Below are 20,621 nucleotides of genomic sequence, written 5' to 3' on the forward strand. Positions count from 1 at the left end.
CGCAGATATGCTCGCTGACAGATCCTTGCTTGTTGACCGGCGTTATGAGTCACCAATGCAAGATAACTGATGATGGGACAATACACAACAGGCTTCAAAACAAAAACGAAAAGGTGAAGTAGTTAATCGTAAGGATAATCTATTGCGTAAAAATAATTGTCTTGGAAGAAAAATCGGTATATCCGTAATCGACTGAGAGAGTAATAAAGATTAATTGATTAACTGCAATACATAGGTCATCTCTAGTTGCACGAGCTTGTCGAAGCAAGGTAGATGTGAGGCGAGCTAGTCGTGACGAGGAACGAAATTCTCCATGTAACAACACTATGAACTTGTGAAATTTCTACACGAGTTTTTGGAGGTAGACAAGTCTTTACAGTTGATTTTGTGGCCTTTAACTGTGACAGCAGCTTGACGTTTAAGACTTGTAAAATTTCTGTTTCTCCACAGCAGATTTTTTTCCAATCTTTTTAACATCAATCTAGAGTTCAGAAAGTAGTGAATCTTTTATCGGGCTTGTGGATCAATCTGTCATTGCACTCGTAACAGTTTTACAAGTGTGGAACAAACATTTTTATTTGCTAAACGGTACCGACACAGTGTTTACGGCGTTTTCATTTCGTCAGTCGCATCCTGCCTGCAGTTATCTGGAAGTTGGCAGCACAGAAATCTGACAATGCGGGTATGTGGCCATCCCCTACAAATAAACACAATCATCTAACGTTATAAATCGGTATATAATTGATTAAGTCATTGTATATAAAGTGTACACACACACACACACACACACACACACACACACACACACACACGCACACACACACACACACACACACACACACACACACACACACACAGAGAGAGAGAGAGAGAGAGAGAGAGAGAGAGACTGGTCACAACTTTTCACTCTGAGTCTCAACGCTAACTTGTCGTAGCCGATTTAAACATGCTTAACGTTCAAAGATGACAGTGGAAGTGATGATGTTACAGGTGGATAGCAGACATGACTTAAGTGACAGTGTTTGACCGTATGGCATTCTCGTTATTTACTGAAAATTCTGTGCTTAAACTTGCATTTTATGGCTGTGAAACAGACAACTTATTATAGAGTTCAGTTCGGAAATAATACATACGGAACTTTCTCAAATGCTTTCACTTTATAAATTGAGTACTGTAGGTTACACACACTTTAAAAACAACGTAATTAAAACTGTTTTTATGCTATAGACGTATTTCAATTCTTTTCCTGTCTAAAAGAAGACTGAGTTGACCCGAATACGCCAGCAGTAATGTGCATATTGTATTTACCTTCCAACTGACTAGCAGAGCCTCTGAATTCCTGACTTTGATTTTCACATCGCGCGGCGGTCCTCCTGGAACTTCTTCTGACGTGGTTACAGAAACGACGTCGCTCGCATTAGACGTTCCGACAGAATTCTCTGCAACTACCCGCAGCTGGTAGCTGTGAGCAGGGTGGAGGCCGGTGATGTGGGCCTTGGTCTGATCGCCGCTCACACTCACTCGTCGGACGTCCTTTGACCACGAACCTGGTAAGTGACAAACAAAGAGTGTACAGACAGATGAATTACGTTTCGCACATTACAGATGTTTGTTGTTCTGTCACGGGTAATCTTAGGCTTCGCCAGAACCGCTTGCTCACCACCTTGAACAAACGCCGCTCTTTCCCTTTCAAAGGAGGTGTCAAAGAGTGATGTCTTACGGAGGAATGATGGAAGATTAAAGTTTAACATCTCGTCGATTACAAGCTCATTAAGGACGCCGCACAAGCTCGGATCTACGAAGAATGGTGAAAGCGATGGCCAGCGCATTTTTTAAAAAAATAGACGGAACCGTTCCAGTATGCGCCCGATGCGACTTCCGGAAATCTCGGAAAAACATGGAAGGAACAAAATATTGCTGGACTATATAGCAAGGCTGATGTGGTACAGAACGAACAGAGCAACCGGAGAAACTATAGAATCTAATAATACTACAATATGTGTGTCTTTCTCACTCCGCAGTGCAGATAAAATGTGTGTAATGGCACAAGAAAACGTACTACTTGACTGTGCTGTGAGAGTCAGCGACATAAACACAATCGAGTATAATCGTAGTAGAAGTACTCGTATAGTATCAGTATCACACTTCTCTGCAAAACTTTAAGGACGACATAGATAAAGTAACATAATATAATAACAAGTCGGTGGAAATGAATGGAAGTGCAGGAGCGTGTTGCCAGAGATATCCCGATCGTGCACAGAAAGCTGTACGTCACGTGGCATGAGATCAGCGTGACTACAGAGCCAAATGGGGCTGCCCGCAACACGAGGCAGTTGAAGGAACCGGGGAAAGACAGTGCTTGTCAATCAGTTATGGCGCACTGTGGTGATGTTCTTTATTACAGCATGACCCGGAGACAATATTTCTCACATGGGTAAGGAACACCGGAAAACAAAAAGAAGAACGAAGTTAACGAGTGTAGCCCAGTAGTTTGGTGTTGCTCACAGCATTGTTTCACGTGCATAGGGAGCTTTCCGAATCACAGGCACTGCTGCCCGAAGGAGAGGAGGTGATCGACCATGGTCAAATATAGCTGCTGACGACCGCTACATCGCGTAACAGGCAAGAAGGGACCCACATCAAACAGCAGGTGCAATTGCAATCACATTTAACGGGACTGCAAGCCATGCAATCTCATGCTGCATAGTGGCACGGCGGCTGAATGCCCGACGACCGATATGTTGCGTTCCTTTGAGACACACTCACATCTGCGGCACCGTTTGAAATGGTGTGAAGAGAGTAGAGAATGTGCCCAGAAGGAGTGGTACCACGTGCTCTTCTCGGATGAGAGCAGATTTACAGGATGAAATTTTCACTCTGCAGCGGAGTGTGCGCTGGTATGTAACTTCCTGAGAGATTAAAACTGTGTGCCGGACCGAGACTCGAACTCGGGACCTTTACCTTTCGCGGGCAAGTGTTTTGCCCTCTGAGCTACCCAAGCACAACTCACGCCCCGTCTTCATAGCATTACTTCCGCCAGTACCTCGTCTCCTACCTTCCAAGCTTCGCAGAAGCTCTCCTGCGAAACTGGCAGAACCAGCACTGCTGAAAGAAAGGATATTGCGGCGACATGGCTTTGCTATAGCTCTGAGGATGTTTCCAGAGTGAAATTTTCACTCTGCAGTAGAATACGCGAGAGCAGATTTAGTCTGAGTAATGATTCTGGACCTACTGTCGTACGGTGAGATGTGGCAACACGTAATGCCATTCAGGAACATTGTCGAGCATATCGTTTTAGTGGTCCACGTGTTATGGAATGGGGAGGCATAACGTTGCATGCGTGGATTGACCCCCAGATCTCTGAACGCGGTAAACTCACCGGTCAACACTGATGTGATATTAAACTCCCTCCCCATTTGCGTCTTCTCGGGGGTGATTTCGACCATGACTTCGTTTTACGGATAACAATGCGCGACCACATCAAACGATGCAGATCAAGAAGCCCTGAGAACGAGAGAATATGCGTTCCCCCAACTTAAATCCCACCGAGCACGTTTGAGACGAACTGGCGACACATTGAAACATGTACACATGTACCAACGAACGTCCAGCTGTTGTCAACCGCACTGGCAAAGGAATGTGAAATTCATTCAACCGTGGCATAATAGCTTGGAACATTTTATTAATTGTGACTTCTCCGACCGTGAAAGTTTGCATTTTGCAGAGGAATGGAAAGCGTTACCACAAGGACTCCTTACCAACGTTGTGGCCAGCATGGGAGCACGTTGCGGAGCATGCACTGCCGTCCCTTGTGATCGCACACACAGTATTAAGGACCACGTCCCGTCTTTTGTAATGTCCAGTATCATCATTAATCGTGGCGTCTTCAGTGTGATTATTGTCTTTGAGTAGAAGTGTTGTTTCCGTTGATCCCATTGCGTATTTGTTTCAGTTACTTCTTGTACTATAATGTGGCTGTTGTTTCTATGTACCGTCCAAGTTTCATTGAGCTGTGTTACTTGACAGTGTAGTATTTTTAATATACGTTTTAGTGGTAATAGTTGCTGTGGCAGAAATAGCGATGTGGCCTATTGATTTATCTGTTATATACAGGGTGTCCCACGTAACTATGCCACATCATATACCGGATGGTTATAATTAAACATTCCCTATTTAACACGTTAAAACGCGGAAACTAATTATCGTACGAGTACCAAACTTGGCATCATAAATGTCCAGAGTATAGGGTGCATGATTTTCATGCGTCACGGCGACATCGTCCAGTTCCAATTATGACCAGCAAACGCAGTGGTCAGCCATCGTGATTCATAGTCTCACACAACTGACCAGTCGCAGTGAACTTGTTGACGTGTCAACATGAGCTTGGACAAAAGGAGCAGCAAAAGGTGAAGCTCTATTATCCATCGATCACCTCGAGTGTGAGTGTCTGCAGGTTTCAACATTGCAGCAGCCACAGCTGAGTGAGGTCGGACTGCGCGTGGGGAGAGCGGACAGATTTACGCAGCCTTGTTGCGGTGACAGACGCGTCGCCCACTAACTCAGCGTGCCTTTGTTCACTGCTAGGTGTCCGTAGACATCCTGCAAGCGCTTATGAATGTCTGGGATGCTCTGACTTTCCGCAAAACAAACTCAGTGACAGTTCCGCTTGCAGCGCACTTCCGTTACAGACGCCATTTTGAAGACTACTTACAGCGTCACCACCTATTGGAACTTTATGAAACTATAGATGCTTAAGTGGGAATATTCCACGATGTTCCACAACAAATTCGTCAGCCGAAACTGGACGAGAAAAACAATGTTGGATTACTCTTTGATGGGCCCTTGTGTGTTATGTCAAGTTATGTGCAAATATATCCTATTGTTACTGCAACAATGGAAATTGTAATAAAATAAAAGAAATGATTTAGTAAAGACTGATTTATAGTTCCGCATAAAATAATATCGGTTTCAATGTATCACTGACATCGGGAAGTACTTACGATGTGGAAGGTACAAAAAGTTGGTGCGCGGGCCCGAAAGCGAATGGAGACAATGACACAGTCTGTAGCATGCCTTCAGTGTAGTAAGATGTAGCGAGCATGGTAAATACAAGGCCAGAGAAGTGTGCAGTTAATAGTCTGACTACAGCAAATGCGATATGTAGCGAGATGCATTACCTCAGTAGAGGACTGAGCTGTGCTCTGCGATTTTATTTCGCGCTTACAGTTAACTTTTGTTGGTGAAAAGTACCGTTACTTGTACTGCCGTAATAGTGGGGATATTCTGCCACCTGGAAGAAAAAGACTGTTAGAGTGGAGCCATTGTGGAGGTTTTCTTATTTAAATATCAATTAACAGCCTCCAATAAATTGCCTACATGACATACAGCAAGAGGAGTATAAATGCACATAACAGCACTTCAAGACGATAACATGCTTACGCGTACGTGATCGTTATTACATGAAGCCAGCGTGAAGAGTGACCAGCACATTTGAGCGATTGTTTCGTGGACCACGACTACAGAAAGGTAAGACTGAACCATTAATTATATGTGTAATAGTTTGTGACAGTGTGAGAGAAAACCTAATAACAAGTTTGAAGAATATAAATTATGCTGAAACGCTGTTTGTTAATGACTAACAGTCTCTCGGACAGACCTCTCATTTTCCTTAGATGTGTGTATATTGTGTACAGAACTTGAGAGATTCCTTAATTAACTTTAAAAGAAATGATTATTAATAATGATTCACAGTTAATGCAACAATGTGCATTTTTAAAGTGGTTGTCTTAACATGCTTTGTTCGAAACTGATGTAAATACTGAAGGCCTTCAGCCAAGTATCAGGACAAATTTTTTTCTGAAGTAGGAGTAATTATTTCCATGTAACCACTTATTTGAATAACAAATACAGCAATATTTGATTCAGTGGAACTGTAACAGAGACAGTAGGTTTTTGCATTGCATTATTCTCAGTACTATAACAATGGTCACTTAAACTTACAGACGTAGTAATGAATGCACACATTACTAACTAACATTACTAACATTACTAACTAACTAACTAACTACAAGAAATATGACAGTTGTTTAATTCAGTGTGTCAACTCGGACACGACAGTGTAATAATTAAATGGCTACTGTAGAAAAGTGGAAGTACAATGAAACTTTGCTTTTATAGAAATAGTGTTGGTACAATTAAACAATTCAAAGTTATTAAATGACCGTTGCCTTTGCTTGCACAAAAATAGTGATAGTACATTGCAGTGGACAGGTGAAACTTAGCTGATTCAGTAGATACATGTTGTCAGCTTTGCAAGTAGACAAAACACCGTCCGAACAGGACTTGAAGGCCCAACGATGGGTCTTGCAAGTAGATGCTTTGCTTGTATAAGTTGTTACATTCAAGATGACTGTTAAATTTGAAGCTTACACAGTAATTTCAATTAACACAGCATTAGTTTTACACAGTAATTACAGTCTCTTGTTTTAAGAATACATAATAGCTTTCCATGTCAGTCAGGGCTTATGCTGTTTCCCACAAAACATTTGTTACTTTTTATTGATTTTAAATTATTAAAGTGATCTTCCACAGTAAGGTTATGGCAGACTTTCATGATATCATTAAACTTTCCGGTGTATTGTTTAATGATAAACACTGGCTTTGTCTTAAATGTGTGTACTATACTGCCACCAACTGTCTTCCAGAAGAAGAAGCAAAAGCAGGTTTGGAAGTGATTTCATTGATTAATGGACAATTTGCAGTGTATTTTTGTACCTTCGGATACTGATTACTAAAGTCGCAATCTAGGCGCACTGTAACTACTTAGGAGTGACTGATTAAATACTCCGTGAGAAGCTAGCTCTCGTTTATAAATTCTTATAAATTAAAAATGATTGATCGCAGTTTTTTCCATCATTTAACCGAGTTGGTTCCTCAAGACTACTTTGTAAATGCGACCGTGTATTTAAATTAATAAGGGGAATTAATTAGTTAACTTAGGTGCACCATACTGATTACTTAACTGAAAAGCAGATGTTATTAAATTATATTCCAAAGTGAGTGCACGGAACGAATGAGGGTTGTCAGATTCGTTTTATTAATAACAAGGCTTATCATAACTCACGTAAATTACGTTAGGGTTGTCGCCGCTTTGATGGGCAGAAACTATTCTAAATCTGGATAGTTGGATTTATGGATCTCGGTGAATATGACAAAAGAAGTTAGAACCATTGTAAGCAGGGCTGCACGCCATCATTCTTGGTTTGACGAACACTGAGGCAGTCCGTCGCAAATCGACTGAACCGCTTTTCACCCTTTCTTAATCTCCTAGAAAATGTCTGGGAGTGTTTGGAACAGGGAGTTAAATGTAGCTATAACCATCCTCGAAATGTGGTAACTCCACGCAAGGGCGCCCGAGGCAGTGAGGCACGCGGATCGCTGCTGACAAAAAAATGGTTCAAATGACTCTGAGCACTATGGGACTTAACATCTAAGGTCATCAGTCCCCTAGAACTTAGAACTACTTAAACCTAACTAACCTAACGACATCACACACATCCATGCCCGAGGCAGGATTCGAACCTGCGACCGTAGCAGTCGCGTGGTTCCTGACCGAAGCGCCTAGAACCACTGCTGACACTGTGCACTACGCCTACTGAGCTCGTGAAGAAGTTCTGCGCTGTGGCCGCGGCGGAAATCAAACTGCTTGCCGTTGTTTTAATAACGAAAGCAAATTGTCGTGCTCTCCGCGTCACAGCGTGGGCAAGAAGGCTGCGCAGAAGAAACCTGCCTCCGTCAAGCACCTATCGGTCGGCAGCTCACTGAGTCTGCCGATCAGGCCAAGAAGATTCGAGAAGTCGAAAACTGTTACCCAATTTGTACGAGAAGTGCAGAGGCGGGTGACAGCACTGTTCGACTTGATAACGAGCTGCACAAAGCACGAGGTGATCTATGAGTCTGTGGATTCAGATTTGATGATCTGCGTGGAGGCAGCAAAAATGGCGATCAAAAGGCGATCAAAAGCACTGTGACCGCCCATATTGCCGACGCACCACTGGTGTGAGAGGAGAAAACTGCTGCAAAAAGCATGAAGACTATCAAAGCGCTCCTGAGAGGGCTGCCTAGGTGCTGTGATGAGACAGCAGTCCGAGAAGGGCTCTTGAGCACAGGGTTCGGTAATGCGGCTGTACGGCTGCAAAACTGAACCGACAAGAGGAGACTACCGTCGTTTGCCGTCGCAGTGCAAACTACGGACGGCCGTAGCGACGTCTTCTCACTGAGGAGGTTGCTGGGCTCCCCTGCGACTGCAGAAGCTCATCCGTCCGGAATGGACACTCAGCCCCAGTGCTCCAAGTGCCAGGGCGAGGACTATGTAGCGAAGTTCTGCAGCAACGCAGTGCGTTGCGTTAACTGTTCAGGCGGGCAAGACAGCCGCAGATATGCTCTGCCTACCTGTGCTCGGAGTGGCATTTTCAAACTGAAGCCGGGCCGAAGGCGGCGTAACGGTCGAGGTCGCACCGACAGAGCGGAGCAGAACACGAAGACGACGACGACGGGCTAAGACCAGCCCTGCAGAGGGACAGCAAGGAGGCAGCTCTTGCCGCCAATAGCGGGGACGACCGCCCGAAGGTGGACGGTCGGGATGGAGATTCCGAGAAGAGCACCGGCGGCGAACTTTGCGCAGCCGTGAAGTTTCAGCGGCCCTTGAAGCGCTACTGGTGGAAGAGAGGGCTCTTGAGCACAGGGTTCGGTAATGTGGCTCTACGGCTTCCTAACCGAACCTTCGCAGCCGCCCTGGCTGCAATCTTTGCCCAAGGCCTACGATAAGCAGCAGGGGTGCAAGCCCCGGCGAACGCTCCTGCACTTACGCAGTAGACCGTAAGGGTACCTACCCCTGCAACCGTCCCAGCAACGCCGCTGGAGGAGGGTGCCAGGAAGACATCTATCACCAGAACGGCAACGGCAGCGACGCCGGAAGCCACGGGGATAACTTGCGCCAAGGCAGAAGAAACGAAGGCAGCATTCATCGCTACAGTGCGAGAGAACGTCCTGCAGCTCTACGGAGAATCAGCAGTGCAGCTCGTCGAGGAAGCAGAACTGCCCGAGGATAAACTGCAGAAAAAGTGCGCCATGTGGTAAACAATAGACACCGCACAACAGCGAGCTTTCGACCTTCAACTTCAGACCGATGCTGCGCCAAGTCACCAACGACACGGTGCAACAGGAGGATCAAAGCAGCACACTGTGCAGCCGCACTGGACTGCTGTCACTTTAACGACCTCTGGTCTGCATGATGCCCGTTACTAACAAACCTACCCATGCATGATCTTCGCACGCAGCAAGAAATCCGTTGCTGTTCTTACTACCCGACCTGACCATTGCAGAGGTTTTATTCCTCTTCGCTGTTGCCTTTGCGCTGTTTTCCCTCTTCCCTTCAGACCACTACCCTTCGTTCAACTTTCGACTCAATCTATCTCCAGATGAATGTGTATTAATTGTTAATCACAAGCAGATGTACACAAACGTCGCCGTACCCACAACCTCCGAAGAACTCACTTAGTGAACACTAATCCATATGCAGAGATTGCAGTAGATCTTTTGTGTTGGAAATCATTGCGGTGTGGGCGTGGAGGGGCTCTAATCCTTTTATTTAAAAGAAAAGTTTGTAGGGGGCAGGCGGGCAGACCTGGGGTATGAAGTATTTTTAATATTCTGGAAGACGAATGGCGGTTTGTAATTAGCTACAAACAATCTCCGGTTCAAACCCGCAGACCTGCATTATACTGACTTCTAAACCATTTTATTGAAATAAAAACAACTGACCACACCATTTTTTTTCTTTTTCCTGAGAGCAAGGGGCGGGAGTGTCGCCCATTCCCCTGGGTATGAGCGCCATTGGCTTCAGGGGGTCTAATCATCAGTGCTTGAGCAGGTCATGGCATACCTGCAGAAACTTACGCTTTCCGCTCGCCTAATTGTGGCATTACAAAGGCTAGAGACGATGTTACACGGTATTAGCGTGATGCCTCTTGATAATAAAAAATTGTCCGGTGTCCCAATGAAGTGTATCTATGATTCAACTTGAAAGTACATTGTCTTGGTAATTTGATATTCGTATTTAACACAGTGTACACGGCTTTTAGTTTCACTGTAGCCCTTATCATAATGTATGTCTCTCTTCAACAGTTTTCGATTGCCATTCGAAAGCACTCCTCATCCCTTTACCTACTACCTCACTGTCTCAGTGAGTTAAAATGGTGATGGAATGTTAAGTAAACTATGATACGAGAGGCACCCTATTATTTGCGTAGAAACGTCTCCAGTCTTTCTTCTGTCGCTTGTACCTTTGTCCCACAGTTTTCGCAGGGTCGGCATTGTTAAAGTCGGATTTGGCATGGTTAATTTAAACGAGTGGCTGGATGCTCTTCCTGCCACCACCTCACACCCCCGGAACGGAATCAGTGAACCCCAGCTGTCTGTGTCTAGTGTAATCCATGAAATAGTGCAAACGTGTTGTAAATGTCTGCGAGTCGTGTAACTGAGGCGGGATGTGGGGACCGGCCCGGTATTCACATAGTGGGATGTGGAAAACCGCTTAAAAACCACATCTAGGCTGGCCAGCACGCCAACCCACTTTGTTAATCCACCGAATCCGGGGCCGGCGCGCCTACCAGAGTCCAGGAAGCAGCGCATTAGCGCTCTCGGCTAATCTGGCGGGGTGCAGAGACATCTCCAATCAATATGGAAGTTTGAGTGAGAATGTGAAGCATCATTGTTCATCACAAACTGATGCGCCATGAATTCCAAGATTATGTTACAGTTGCTCAATTGAAAAGTGAGGATACAAATTACAAATCTCTTTACTAGTTAGTAAGAGAAAATGAAATTATGAATTCGTCTTTCGCTAGGAAATCTGACAACAGTGCAAAGGTTGTCGTTTAATTTTCATGGAACGAGAGAAGCAAATTGTAGAGCCATCTTTTTAGAAGCAATAAACAAAAAAACTTAATTTTGTGAATATGTCATACTAGTAATTTACTGTTCAACAGAAGCTGCTTCTTAGTAGCATTTTATTTTACCATACTAGTATCGGGCGTTGCCCCGTGTCAGCGGTATCTGTATTGCACAAAAGTCAATAGCAGTGTCTTATGCATATGAGAATTTTCAGTTCAATGTAAAGTGATGTTCTCCAGCCAAAGCCAATGAAAATATTTCGTAAAATTCATGTAATGATATGATCACAAGATTTGTATTACATATATGTAATCATTATAAACAATTTCTTACGTAATATTTGCAGTTGTCATTGGTAATTCCTAAACTTGCAGAGATTACTTTTGGTATACGTCATAATATAATGCTATTTTTAATTTGTATTTTCTCTGTCAGCAGAACAAAGAAATGCGTTGTTACTAAAGAATACTAGCAGGACTTTCGATGTTCTTTTTTAATTTCCTTTTTTAAGATTAGACCGTTCGGTAAAATCAAATACTACCAGCAAACAGCTTCCGTCGAAGAGTTCATTATTGCTATGATATATTTACAATTGCTACAAGCTGCAGGGCACTTAATTTACAAAACACTCTTAATTTTGTGATTTTGACAAATATGTTACGATATCTATGTGGAAAGAGATTGAGAACGCACGATTTTTCTTACCTGAAGTGTTTTTGATCTGGATTATGAAAGTGTGTATCGGGCTATTTCCATTGTAGGGCATTTCCCAGCTTATATTCAGTGACCTGCTTGAAAAATTAATCAAATGCACATTGACTGGAGGCTCTGGATTTTCTTGCACGATCAACTGGAATTCCATACGATCACTACCGTACTGGTTACTGGCTAAGCAACCAAACGTCGCACTGTCGTCCCGTTGAACATGCTTTATTGTCATTTTTGAACGCAGTCCAAAATCTAAATGCTCCTCCTTGATGTCTAGTTTAACGTGATTCGGTTGGACTAAGCGGTTTGCTTGAATCCACTGCACTTTTAATGGTTTATCTCCCTCGGCTACACAGTCCAGTATTGCAGTGCTGTCTTTCTTCGCAGTTACATTACGAAATTCCGAGGAAAATCTTGCTGGTACTGAAACAAAAACATCATATTCCAGTTTATAATAGTAATTTGATGATAGTTGCTGGTAACTTTCATCATAACACTCACGCAACAGTAAATCAGTGTAACAGTGAAAAATTAAGAAACTTACTCAAAAATTTACTGACCATGTACGGTGATGTAGATTCCCTTGCTCAAACCAAGCCCGATGCCACTATTAGCTTCACAGACATAGTAACCTTTGTCCTCTAGAAGTACATGCTGTATCCATAGGCTCCCATTCTCAAGAACTCTATAAGAGCAGCAACAACGGAAGTGACATTAATAAACGGACATCATTTTGTGAAACATAATAGACAGGAAACAAATAGAGAGACGTTTTACAATACATCAGTAATATATCCCCCAAAGCCATCATTTTTTGCGAATACTGCCAATTTTCAATTATAAGTAATAGTAATTTACATTTTTTAAAAAGTAGGTGCCTGGAAATCGTACTCAGTGCTCACTGTTGGTTACTAATATGGGAAAATCACCATTGTTACTGAAACCTTTTTCTTCTGGAGGTACATTGTTTATGTAGTAGGAGACACTGAAATATCTCTTCAAAGTGGGAAAGGTCCTTTTATATAATATTTCTAGCGTAGAAGGTATGCAGTTGTCACTTTTAAAATTTAAACTTTTATACTGGCTTGACTATCTCTGAAGCAAAACTATTTGACTTTATAGTTTACGCTTGATTTAAAACACTCAAACATATGTCGGCAAACTTTTACCTTCCCAAGTGAGTGTTTGTTCTTGAAAATGTGAATAAAAGAAAGGATTTACTTCCTAATCACTATAAATTTTAGTTCAAATTAACGATTTTGTTTGTTCCTTCCCTCTGTTTTATACTTACTTTTGTTATTCACGTTTGTATTCGCCAAGATCTCTTATTTCTTATCCCTCTCCTGCGTACCAACACCTAGCCCTCATTCACCCATCACATCCATTCTTATTTTTTTTCTTCGTGAAATATATCTTGAGTCATTGAATTCTTCTTTTACGCATTTGCCACTCTTCCTGTATTTTACTTTATGTATTTGTTTGTTCATCACTTCCACTACCGACGTAAGGACTCACAAACATGGCACTACCAATTTTTTATTAGAAAAGTGCAGTTTCTATACGCTGAGTGCAGCTGCTTTGTATCTACAACGCAATTTTGTAAACGTCTCTATGGCAATGTCTCTTCAAAGCTCTATAGACAGTTAGTGTTTTCGCCTACATCATTCGAAGTTGACAGCTGCAAAAGGGGTGCCAGGTATCAGGCATTTCCTTAAGTTGAGTCGACTGTAGGATTGTCTTAGTAGCAAAGAATAACTACTGTGTATTAAAACTTCATCTATGATGTGGCATTTTTCACGCAACTCATTGTTTATGGCGTCATATCGCTTGAACTGTGAGACGCACAGTGATATATTTGTGCAGGTACATTCAGCGGCATTTAAGGATACTGTCTGTGAAACAAGTTCCGAATAGAATTATTAACAAAGAAATAATAAATGTAAACGTCTGTTCTTCACGCATCTCAGTGTTTATGACTTCATATCTCCTGATCTTTGTGTCATACAATGATATAATTTTGTTCTACATTCAGTGATATATGTGACTACTGTCTGCAAATTGCGTTGTGAATAGAGTTAATAGCAAAGAAGAAATAAATTTAAACATCAAGCATAATGTGGTTGTTTTGCACACATTTCAGTTCTTCTTACGTCATATCTCGTAAACTATGAAAGTTTGGTTGTTCTTAACCCCACAGCGATTGTTTCATGACAGTAGGCATAAGTGTACCAAGTTTGCTTGAATTCAGTTCTGTGGTTTAAGAAGACATGTGGAAAACACATGTGAAAAAAAAACCAAAATGAAAGTGTTAACCATTGAATGCCTAAACACAGCATCTTGCATTGATTATTTAATGATTAGCATAAGCTGAATTGATTAATTTTTATGTACGTGCTCTTTTAAATGACACGGAGAATGTTAAAAACACCGATGTTTTGTATAAATGTGCTCAGAAGGTATCGTTTTATGAACTATCTCCTGATACTTTTACAAAAATTACGTTTATATCATATATTTCACCCGTTACTGAAACTATAGTTAACTGCTGTAGAATAAAATACTACCATTTTCATTTATTTAATCTTTCACTCACTTGAAATTTTCATCTCTTTGGATGTTTTGGAATGGAGACCTTGGTACTGGAGACTCCTTCCTCCAGAGAATACTTGGTAAGGGCGACCCGTCCGCTGCACAGTCCACCATGAGGCTGCTCCCTAGCACGACCTCTGTGTCGTTAGGCTCATGCCGCCATGTTGGAGGGACTGCCAGAAACCGAAAAAGAACAACTCATTATAAAGAAGTAACAATCTGTTCCATTTTACTACAAATGTATCGTAAGTCGTCTGGAAGAAAGTTTCAGAGAAGTGATGAAATTTATAGGATATAGATTTCTCCTTTATTGCATACACACTATTTTTTTCTTTTTACCCAAACATATTTCAGCCCCTCTGTGCTATCATCAGTGGGATTTTGTTTATTGATAATTGTAAAAAGTAAATATATTTTAGGTTGTAACTGATCTAAAAGGCAAAAAGGCGGAACTATAATGAGGGAAAGAAAGGTAGCCTGTAAATGTAGACGAACGTTGCACACGGTGTATGGGAGAATTTAACAGAGTTGCTTAGTAGTAAGAATTCTGATTTCAGATGCGGGAGCCACATGGTTTGAATCATATTCCGGTTTTCTTTGAGATCCTTAAAGTCATTTGAGGTAGACATAATAGAAAAGACTGCTCATGTTGGTCACTGTGAAGGACAAAAGATCCGTTTCTGCTGGAATACGTCTATCTGTAGAGGTATAAGCTCGAAACCCGCCTGTGTAGTTCAAATACACTTACAGTGCGCCGGGAGGTAGCTTTATGTTCTGAGCCAAAAAGTAAATGTTGCGACATGCAAGAAACTATAAACGACTGAGCACTGCCACAGATGAAAAAAATATTAGACTGTTCATTGCGACGTCTCGGAATATGGCGATCTGGGATAAAGAAGCAAACATACAATGTAGACTTTCAGGGCCTGTACTGACTTCACTTACAACTTCCGGGCTGATAGGCCATGGTCGAAGCATAAAACTTTCCCTAACGTTTCATCTCCGACTGCGGGAGACATCCTCAGAGGTAAAGTGGCGAACTACAGCCAGAACTCGAGGGAGCGCCAGATATGTAGGCAGTGTAGAGGGAACCACAGTCCATCACACGACATCGGCTATGAGATTGTCTCTGGTAATGCCAACATTCACGACTGAAAGAAACAGATCATTGTTCTTATGGTGCAACGTTGACATCCAAATTATATCTAATTTAACTCTTATCTTGTATCTGTTAAAATTATTACGATGATTATAAATCTCAATAGCCTCCCTACACAGGAGCGCATGACAACGCGATGTTTCCGAAATGCCCTGGTCTTACTGAATTTTGTTTCATGATCATCCTCTTGCAAAACATGTTTCACTACGGCCGATTTATCCTTATGTCTCAGGCAGCATTTGCTATTGTGTTCAACCAGATGGGTGTTAATGCTTCTTTTCGCGGTACAAATATAAATCATTTCACAATTACACCAGGTGTAACCAAATTATGCCGTATATCTTTTGCTGATCTTAAACGTTCTTTTATCTGCTTGGTAGATCTGAAGATAGTTTCGACATCATACTTGCTCAACACTTTCCCTATGCAATTAGTAATCTTAGTCATGAACGGAAGGAAAGCTATCCCCTGGGGCGGCCGTTGTTCCTCGTTGATCCTGATTATCTTCCTAGGACGAAGTGTTCGATCTATCTCCTTGGTAGAATAACCATTCTTCTTGAATGTCTATCGCACATGTTCAATTCCATCTTTTAAATAAGACGGCTCAAAGATTATGTACACTTTGTCTGTCAAAGTTTTAATCACACCATCTTTTTGTCTGGATTGGTGGCTTTTCTCCTCTGCACCATGTGTCCGTACCACACCCGTTGTTCAAAGGTCTCTGTAAACAAATAGCCCACAGTCAGACTAAAAGAACTGACCGTATCCATCCCGTCAGTCTGCTGATAAATATCATTATTGTTTTGAAAATAGGTTCTGGTGAGGCAGTACCTGAATAACTCCTGTATCTGCTGGGAAAACATCCACTATGCACGAGATACCTTCACCGGAATCATGGTAAATAAAGACACAAAATCAAAACTAACAAGGGTATCAATTGGGCCACATGCATTTCTTTTAATTTGTCAATGAAATGATATGAATTTTTGGTATGACTGCCAGTTCCGCCAACAATAGCTTGCAGCAACGAAGCAGACTGCCTGTAAAAGACCAGCCAGATAGTACCGGCACGTTGATGATACCCTACGTGGTATGGACACACGGCGCAGAGGAGTTGAAAGCCTTCTTGATAGCCCCCAACAGTACCAATCTGAAAATCAAATTTGCTATGGAGACGAAGAGTAATGGCCTACTGAATTTTTGGGTGTTTCTGTCATTAAGCAAGAGAACGGGAGGTTGGGCCGCAGCGTATATAGGAGAGCCACGCATGCTGACCATTACCATCATATATATTCTAACCACCGATCTGTACAAAAAAGAGGTGTGATTAAAATCTTAGTAGACAGGGTGCACAAAATCTGTGAACCGACTTATTTAAAAGATGAGGTTGAAGATATGCAGTCGACACTCTAGATGATTGGTTATTACAACAAGGAGACAGATCAAGCACTTCTTCCTACGGAGGTAATCAATAATCAGGATCAACGAGGAACAACGGCCGCCCAAGGGCGTTGGGGAAGTGTTGAGCAAGAATGATGTGGAAAATATCTTAAGACCCACCAGGAAGATAAAATCAGCAAAAGATATACGACATCGTTTGGCTACATCGGGTGTATACAAATCCCTTGTAGTTGTGGACTTCTTCATATAGGGAGCACGAAAAGAAGTGTTAACACCTGTCTAGTCGAAACAAGGCAAATGGTCGCTCGAGACGTACGGATAAGTCGGTCGTATCGGATTATGTTTAACAAACGGTGATCATGAAATAGAATTTCGTGAAATCAGTGTCATATAGCATTAGCATGTGCGCCTGTGCAAATAGGCTACCGAGATTTTTAAACATCGTAATAATTTTAACAGGAAAGAGGAAAGTTAAATTAGATAAAATTTGAATGCCAGTGTCGCACCTTCAGAATAACGATCGATTACTTTCAATCGAGAATGTTGGCATTACCAAAGATAATCTTGTGGGCAACTTCATGTGCTGGACTGTGGTGCCCTCTTTACTGCATATATATTGGGCGCTCCCGTAGCTTCTGGCTGCAGTGAGCCGCATAACCTCTGAAGGTATTTCCCGCAGTCGGAGATGAAACGTGAGGGGAAAGTTTTATTCATCGACCAATGAATATCAACCTGGAAGTGAAGAAAGAAGCAATCATTAACAAATTAGTTGGAAGGGAAGACTACGCTCTGAAATAATATTACTTGTAGTGTTTTGAGTTCACAGAAAGATATGAGAGCCCATCTGAAGCACATGTAGAGTGTTTGTTCTGAATGATCGTTTCTGGAACCTAAGGTGTTTAAATGTACCTGCTTATGAGATGGGTAAGTAACTTACGTTCTTAGAAACATATTTACGTTGAGAAGTAGCAACCAAAAAAATGTTATGTCCGGAGTAGCATAGGGAATGTGGCAATGGGGGCAACGAAGAAGTTTCGTAATTGGGAAAACAACATAACCACTTTTGAGGAAACACCGTCTGGATTACTATGATTATTATTTTGATACATAAAAATAATAAATCTAGTGATCTGTACAGTGTTTTCTTTCAATACACAGGGTGATTCAAAAGCAACTGTACACATTTCGTGTGTGTAATGTGTGCATCAAAATAAGACTAAAACGTTCAATAAACTTTTGTCTGAAATTGCTTTATTTCAGAGTTATGCAGTAGAGGAGAGACCATAAGTGCAACACAATCAACACAAAATTAATTCTTCTCAGAAAGCAACGACACGCAGGAACCTGAAATTCAAGGCAGTTATGTACTGTACATTTACTCTAGGATATGTTCAAAATAATAACCATGTAGACGAAGATAGAGACGTACTCCATGTCTGAATGTTGCAGGCTCTGTTCATCTCCTTCTGCACAACGGATAACACCGAAGTCAAGTAAACAAAGGCATTTCTAGCTAAAATCAACCAAGAAGTGTAAAGGGGTGTACGAAGCAACATCAGTCGATATTCAGGCGAACACGACACGCCCACGATGTAATGCCTGCCACAAATGACAAACTCAGAAATAAAGCAGTTTCAGACAAACCATTATTTAACATTTTACTCTTATTCAGATCCATACATTACATTCACGAAGTTTGTAGAGTTACTTTTGAATTACCATCTAGAAAACATTTCAAAAGAGTGTTAATAAAAGTACTTAAGAATAAGATTTTCACTCTGCAGCGGAGTGTGCTCTGATATGAAACTTCCTGGCAGATTAAAAGTGTGTGCCCGACCGAGACTCGAACTCGGGACCTTTACCTTTCGCGGGCAAGTGCTCTACCATCTTTTTTTTTTTTTTTAAATCTCATTTTGTTCGCTTCTGTTCGTTGCATCTGCTTGGGGCGGACGTCGTAAGACATCCTTTTTTTATGTTCTTGTTGGTCGATTGACTCAGTTTTTTTATTACAGAGGGCAGCTAACCCTCTGACCGAACACGCTAAGCTACCGTGCCGGCTTTTTTTGTTCGCTTTTGTTCGTTGCATGGGCTCGGGGCGGACGTCGTAAGACATCCGCTTAAGTTCGTTGTTGATCCATTAACTCAGTTTTTTTATTATAAAGGGCAGCTAACCCTCTGACCAAACACGCTGAGGTACCGTGCCGGCACATGGTAGGGCACTTGCCCGCGAAAGGCAAAGGTCCCGAGTTCGAGTCTCGGTCGGGCACACAGTTTTTAATCTGCCAGGAAGTTTCATATCAGCGCACACTCCGCTGCAGAGTGAAAATCTCATTCTGGAAACATCCCCCAGGCTGTGGCTAAGCCATGTCTCCGCAGTATCCTTTCTTTAAGGAGTGCTAGTTCTGCAAGGTTCGCAGGAGAGCTTCTGTAAAGTTTGGAAGGTAGGAGACGAGATACTGGCAGAAGTAAAGCTGTGAGGACCGGGCGTGAGTCGTGCATCGGTAGCTCAGATGGTAGAGCACTTGCCCGCGAAAGGCAAAGGTCCCGAGTTCGAGTCTCGGTCGGGCACACAGTTTTAGTCTGCCAGGAAGTTTCAAAAGTACTTAAGCTTAGTTACTACAAATAGCGTAGTTCCATGTTACTGGTAAGGAGTGGTCATTACCCCATTGCTGAACTCATTTAAAATTCACAATGTGTAGTATACCACAAAAAAAAAAAAAATGGCTCTGAGCACTATGGGACTTAACATCTGTGGTCATCAGTCCCCTAGAACTTAGAACTAATTAAACCTAACTAACCTAAGGACATCACACACATCCATGCCCGAGGCAGGATTCGAACCTGCGACCGTAGCAGTCGCACGGTTCCGGACTGAGCGCCTAGAACCGCGAGACCACCGCGGCCGGCGTAGCATACCACATTTTAAGCATGATGCAAGGAAGGCGTCATTGTATTTTAATTTAAAACTATTTTTAATGATTTGGTTGACGCTTTTACACTATAACTATAATTGTAAAATGTAAACTTGCACTGCCAGAGATGTCACAATTAATAAAATATTCCAGGCTATTGTGCATCCGTCGAATGGATGTCACATTAAAACCAAACGTTTCGTCCCCATATGCGGAGAACCTTTTCAAGGGGGGTCGTGACTTCTTTGAGTGTCCGATTCACACCCTGGCACACTATCGACAATGCAAGACAGGGTGTGAATCGGACTATCAAGGGAGCTACGATCCCCCTTGAAAATGACCTCCACAGATGAGAACGAAACGTTAGATTTTAATGTAGAAACCATTCGACGACGGCATAATAGTTGAGAATATGTTATATATTCTGACTGTAACCACAGTTCGTAACCCAAGTATAAAAGTGACATGACCTGACGTACAAACTAATTTATGTGTTTAAAACATGAGCTAAGTACAGCAACATGCAGGTGACTGCCGTACCATTCACTACTACTGATACTGTGTAATTAGTGACGGCTGCCGCGTTCGATGCTTGGCAGGTATAGTTTCCAGAATGCTTCACTACGAGTCCGTTGAAGCTCAGAGTGCTTGAGTAATCATCTATAGTCTTTTCGGTGATGCTTTGTCCGTGAGGAATCGCTTTTCCGTCTTTTAGCCAGTGAATTGCCACAGGAAAATCTCCTTTACTGATTATACACGTCAGATGGATTCGCATTCCTCTTTGAAGATTTGGTTTCACCATTATCGGGTCTATCTCTGGAGCTTCTGCAACAGGAAATACATCAGGCTGGTAACGTTACTGAGTGTTGCACTGTGCTGCACCCTATCAGATATGTTGA

The 20,621-nt window shown here is 42.2% G+C and overlaps 1 protein-coding gene across 1 annotated transcript in view; it reads right to left on the minus strand.

The window, feature by feature from the left end:
• Positions 1-5,346: 5,346 nt before the first annotated feature.
• LOC126456377 (Down syndrome cell adhesion molecule-like protein 1) overlaps positions 5,347-20,621 on the minus strand; it is a 220,511-nt gene continuing 205,236 nt past the window's right edge. Inside the window, exons 8-11 of the mRNA XM_050092130.1 lie at positions 14,255-14,423; positions 12,222-12,346; positions 11,659-12,084; positions 5,347-5,372 (exon numbers count right to left, since the gene is read on the minus strand). Of these exons, the coding sequence (XP_049948087.1) occupies positions 5,347-5,372; positions 11,659-12,084; positions 12,222-12,346; positions 14,255-14,423 (746 nt within the window). The remainder of the gene's footprint in view (positions 5,373-11,658; positions 12,085-12,221; positions 12,347-14,254; positions 14,424-20,621) is intronic.

This window comes from Schistocerca serialis, chromosome 2 (genome assembly GCF_023864345.2).
Source record: "Schistocerca serialis cubense isolate TAMUIC-IGC-003099 chromosome 2, iqSchSeri2.2, whole genome shotgun sequence".
Lineage (NCBI taxonomy): Eukaryota > Metazoa > Arthropoda > Insecta > Orthoptera > Acrididae > Schistocerca > Schistocerca serialis.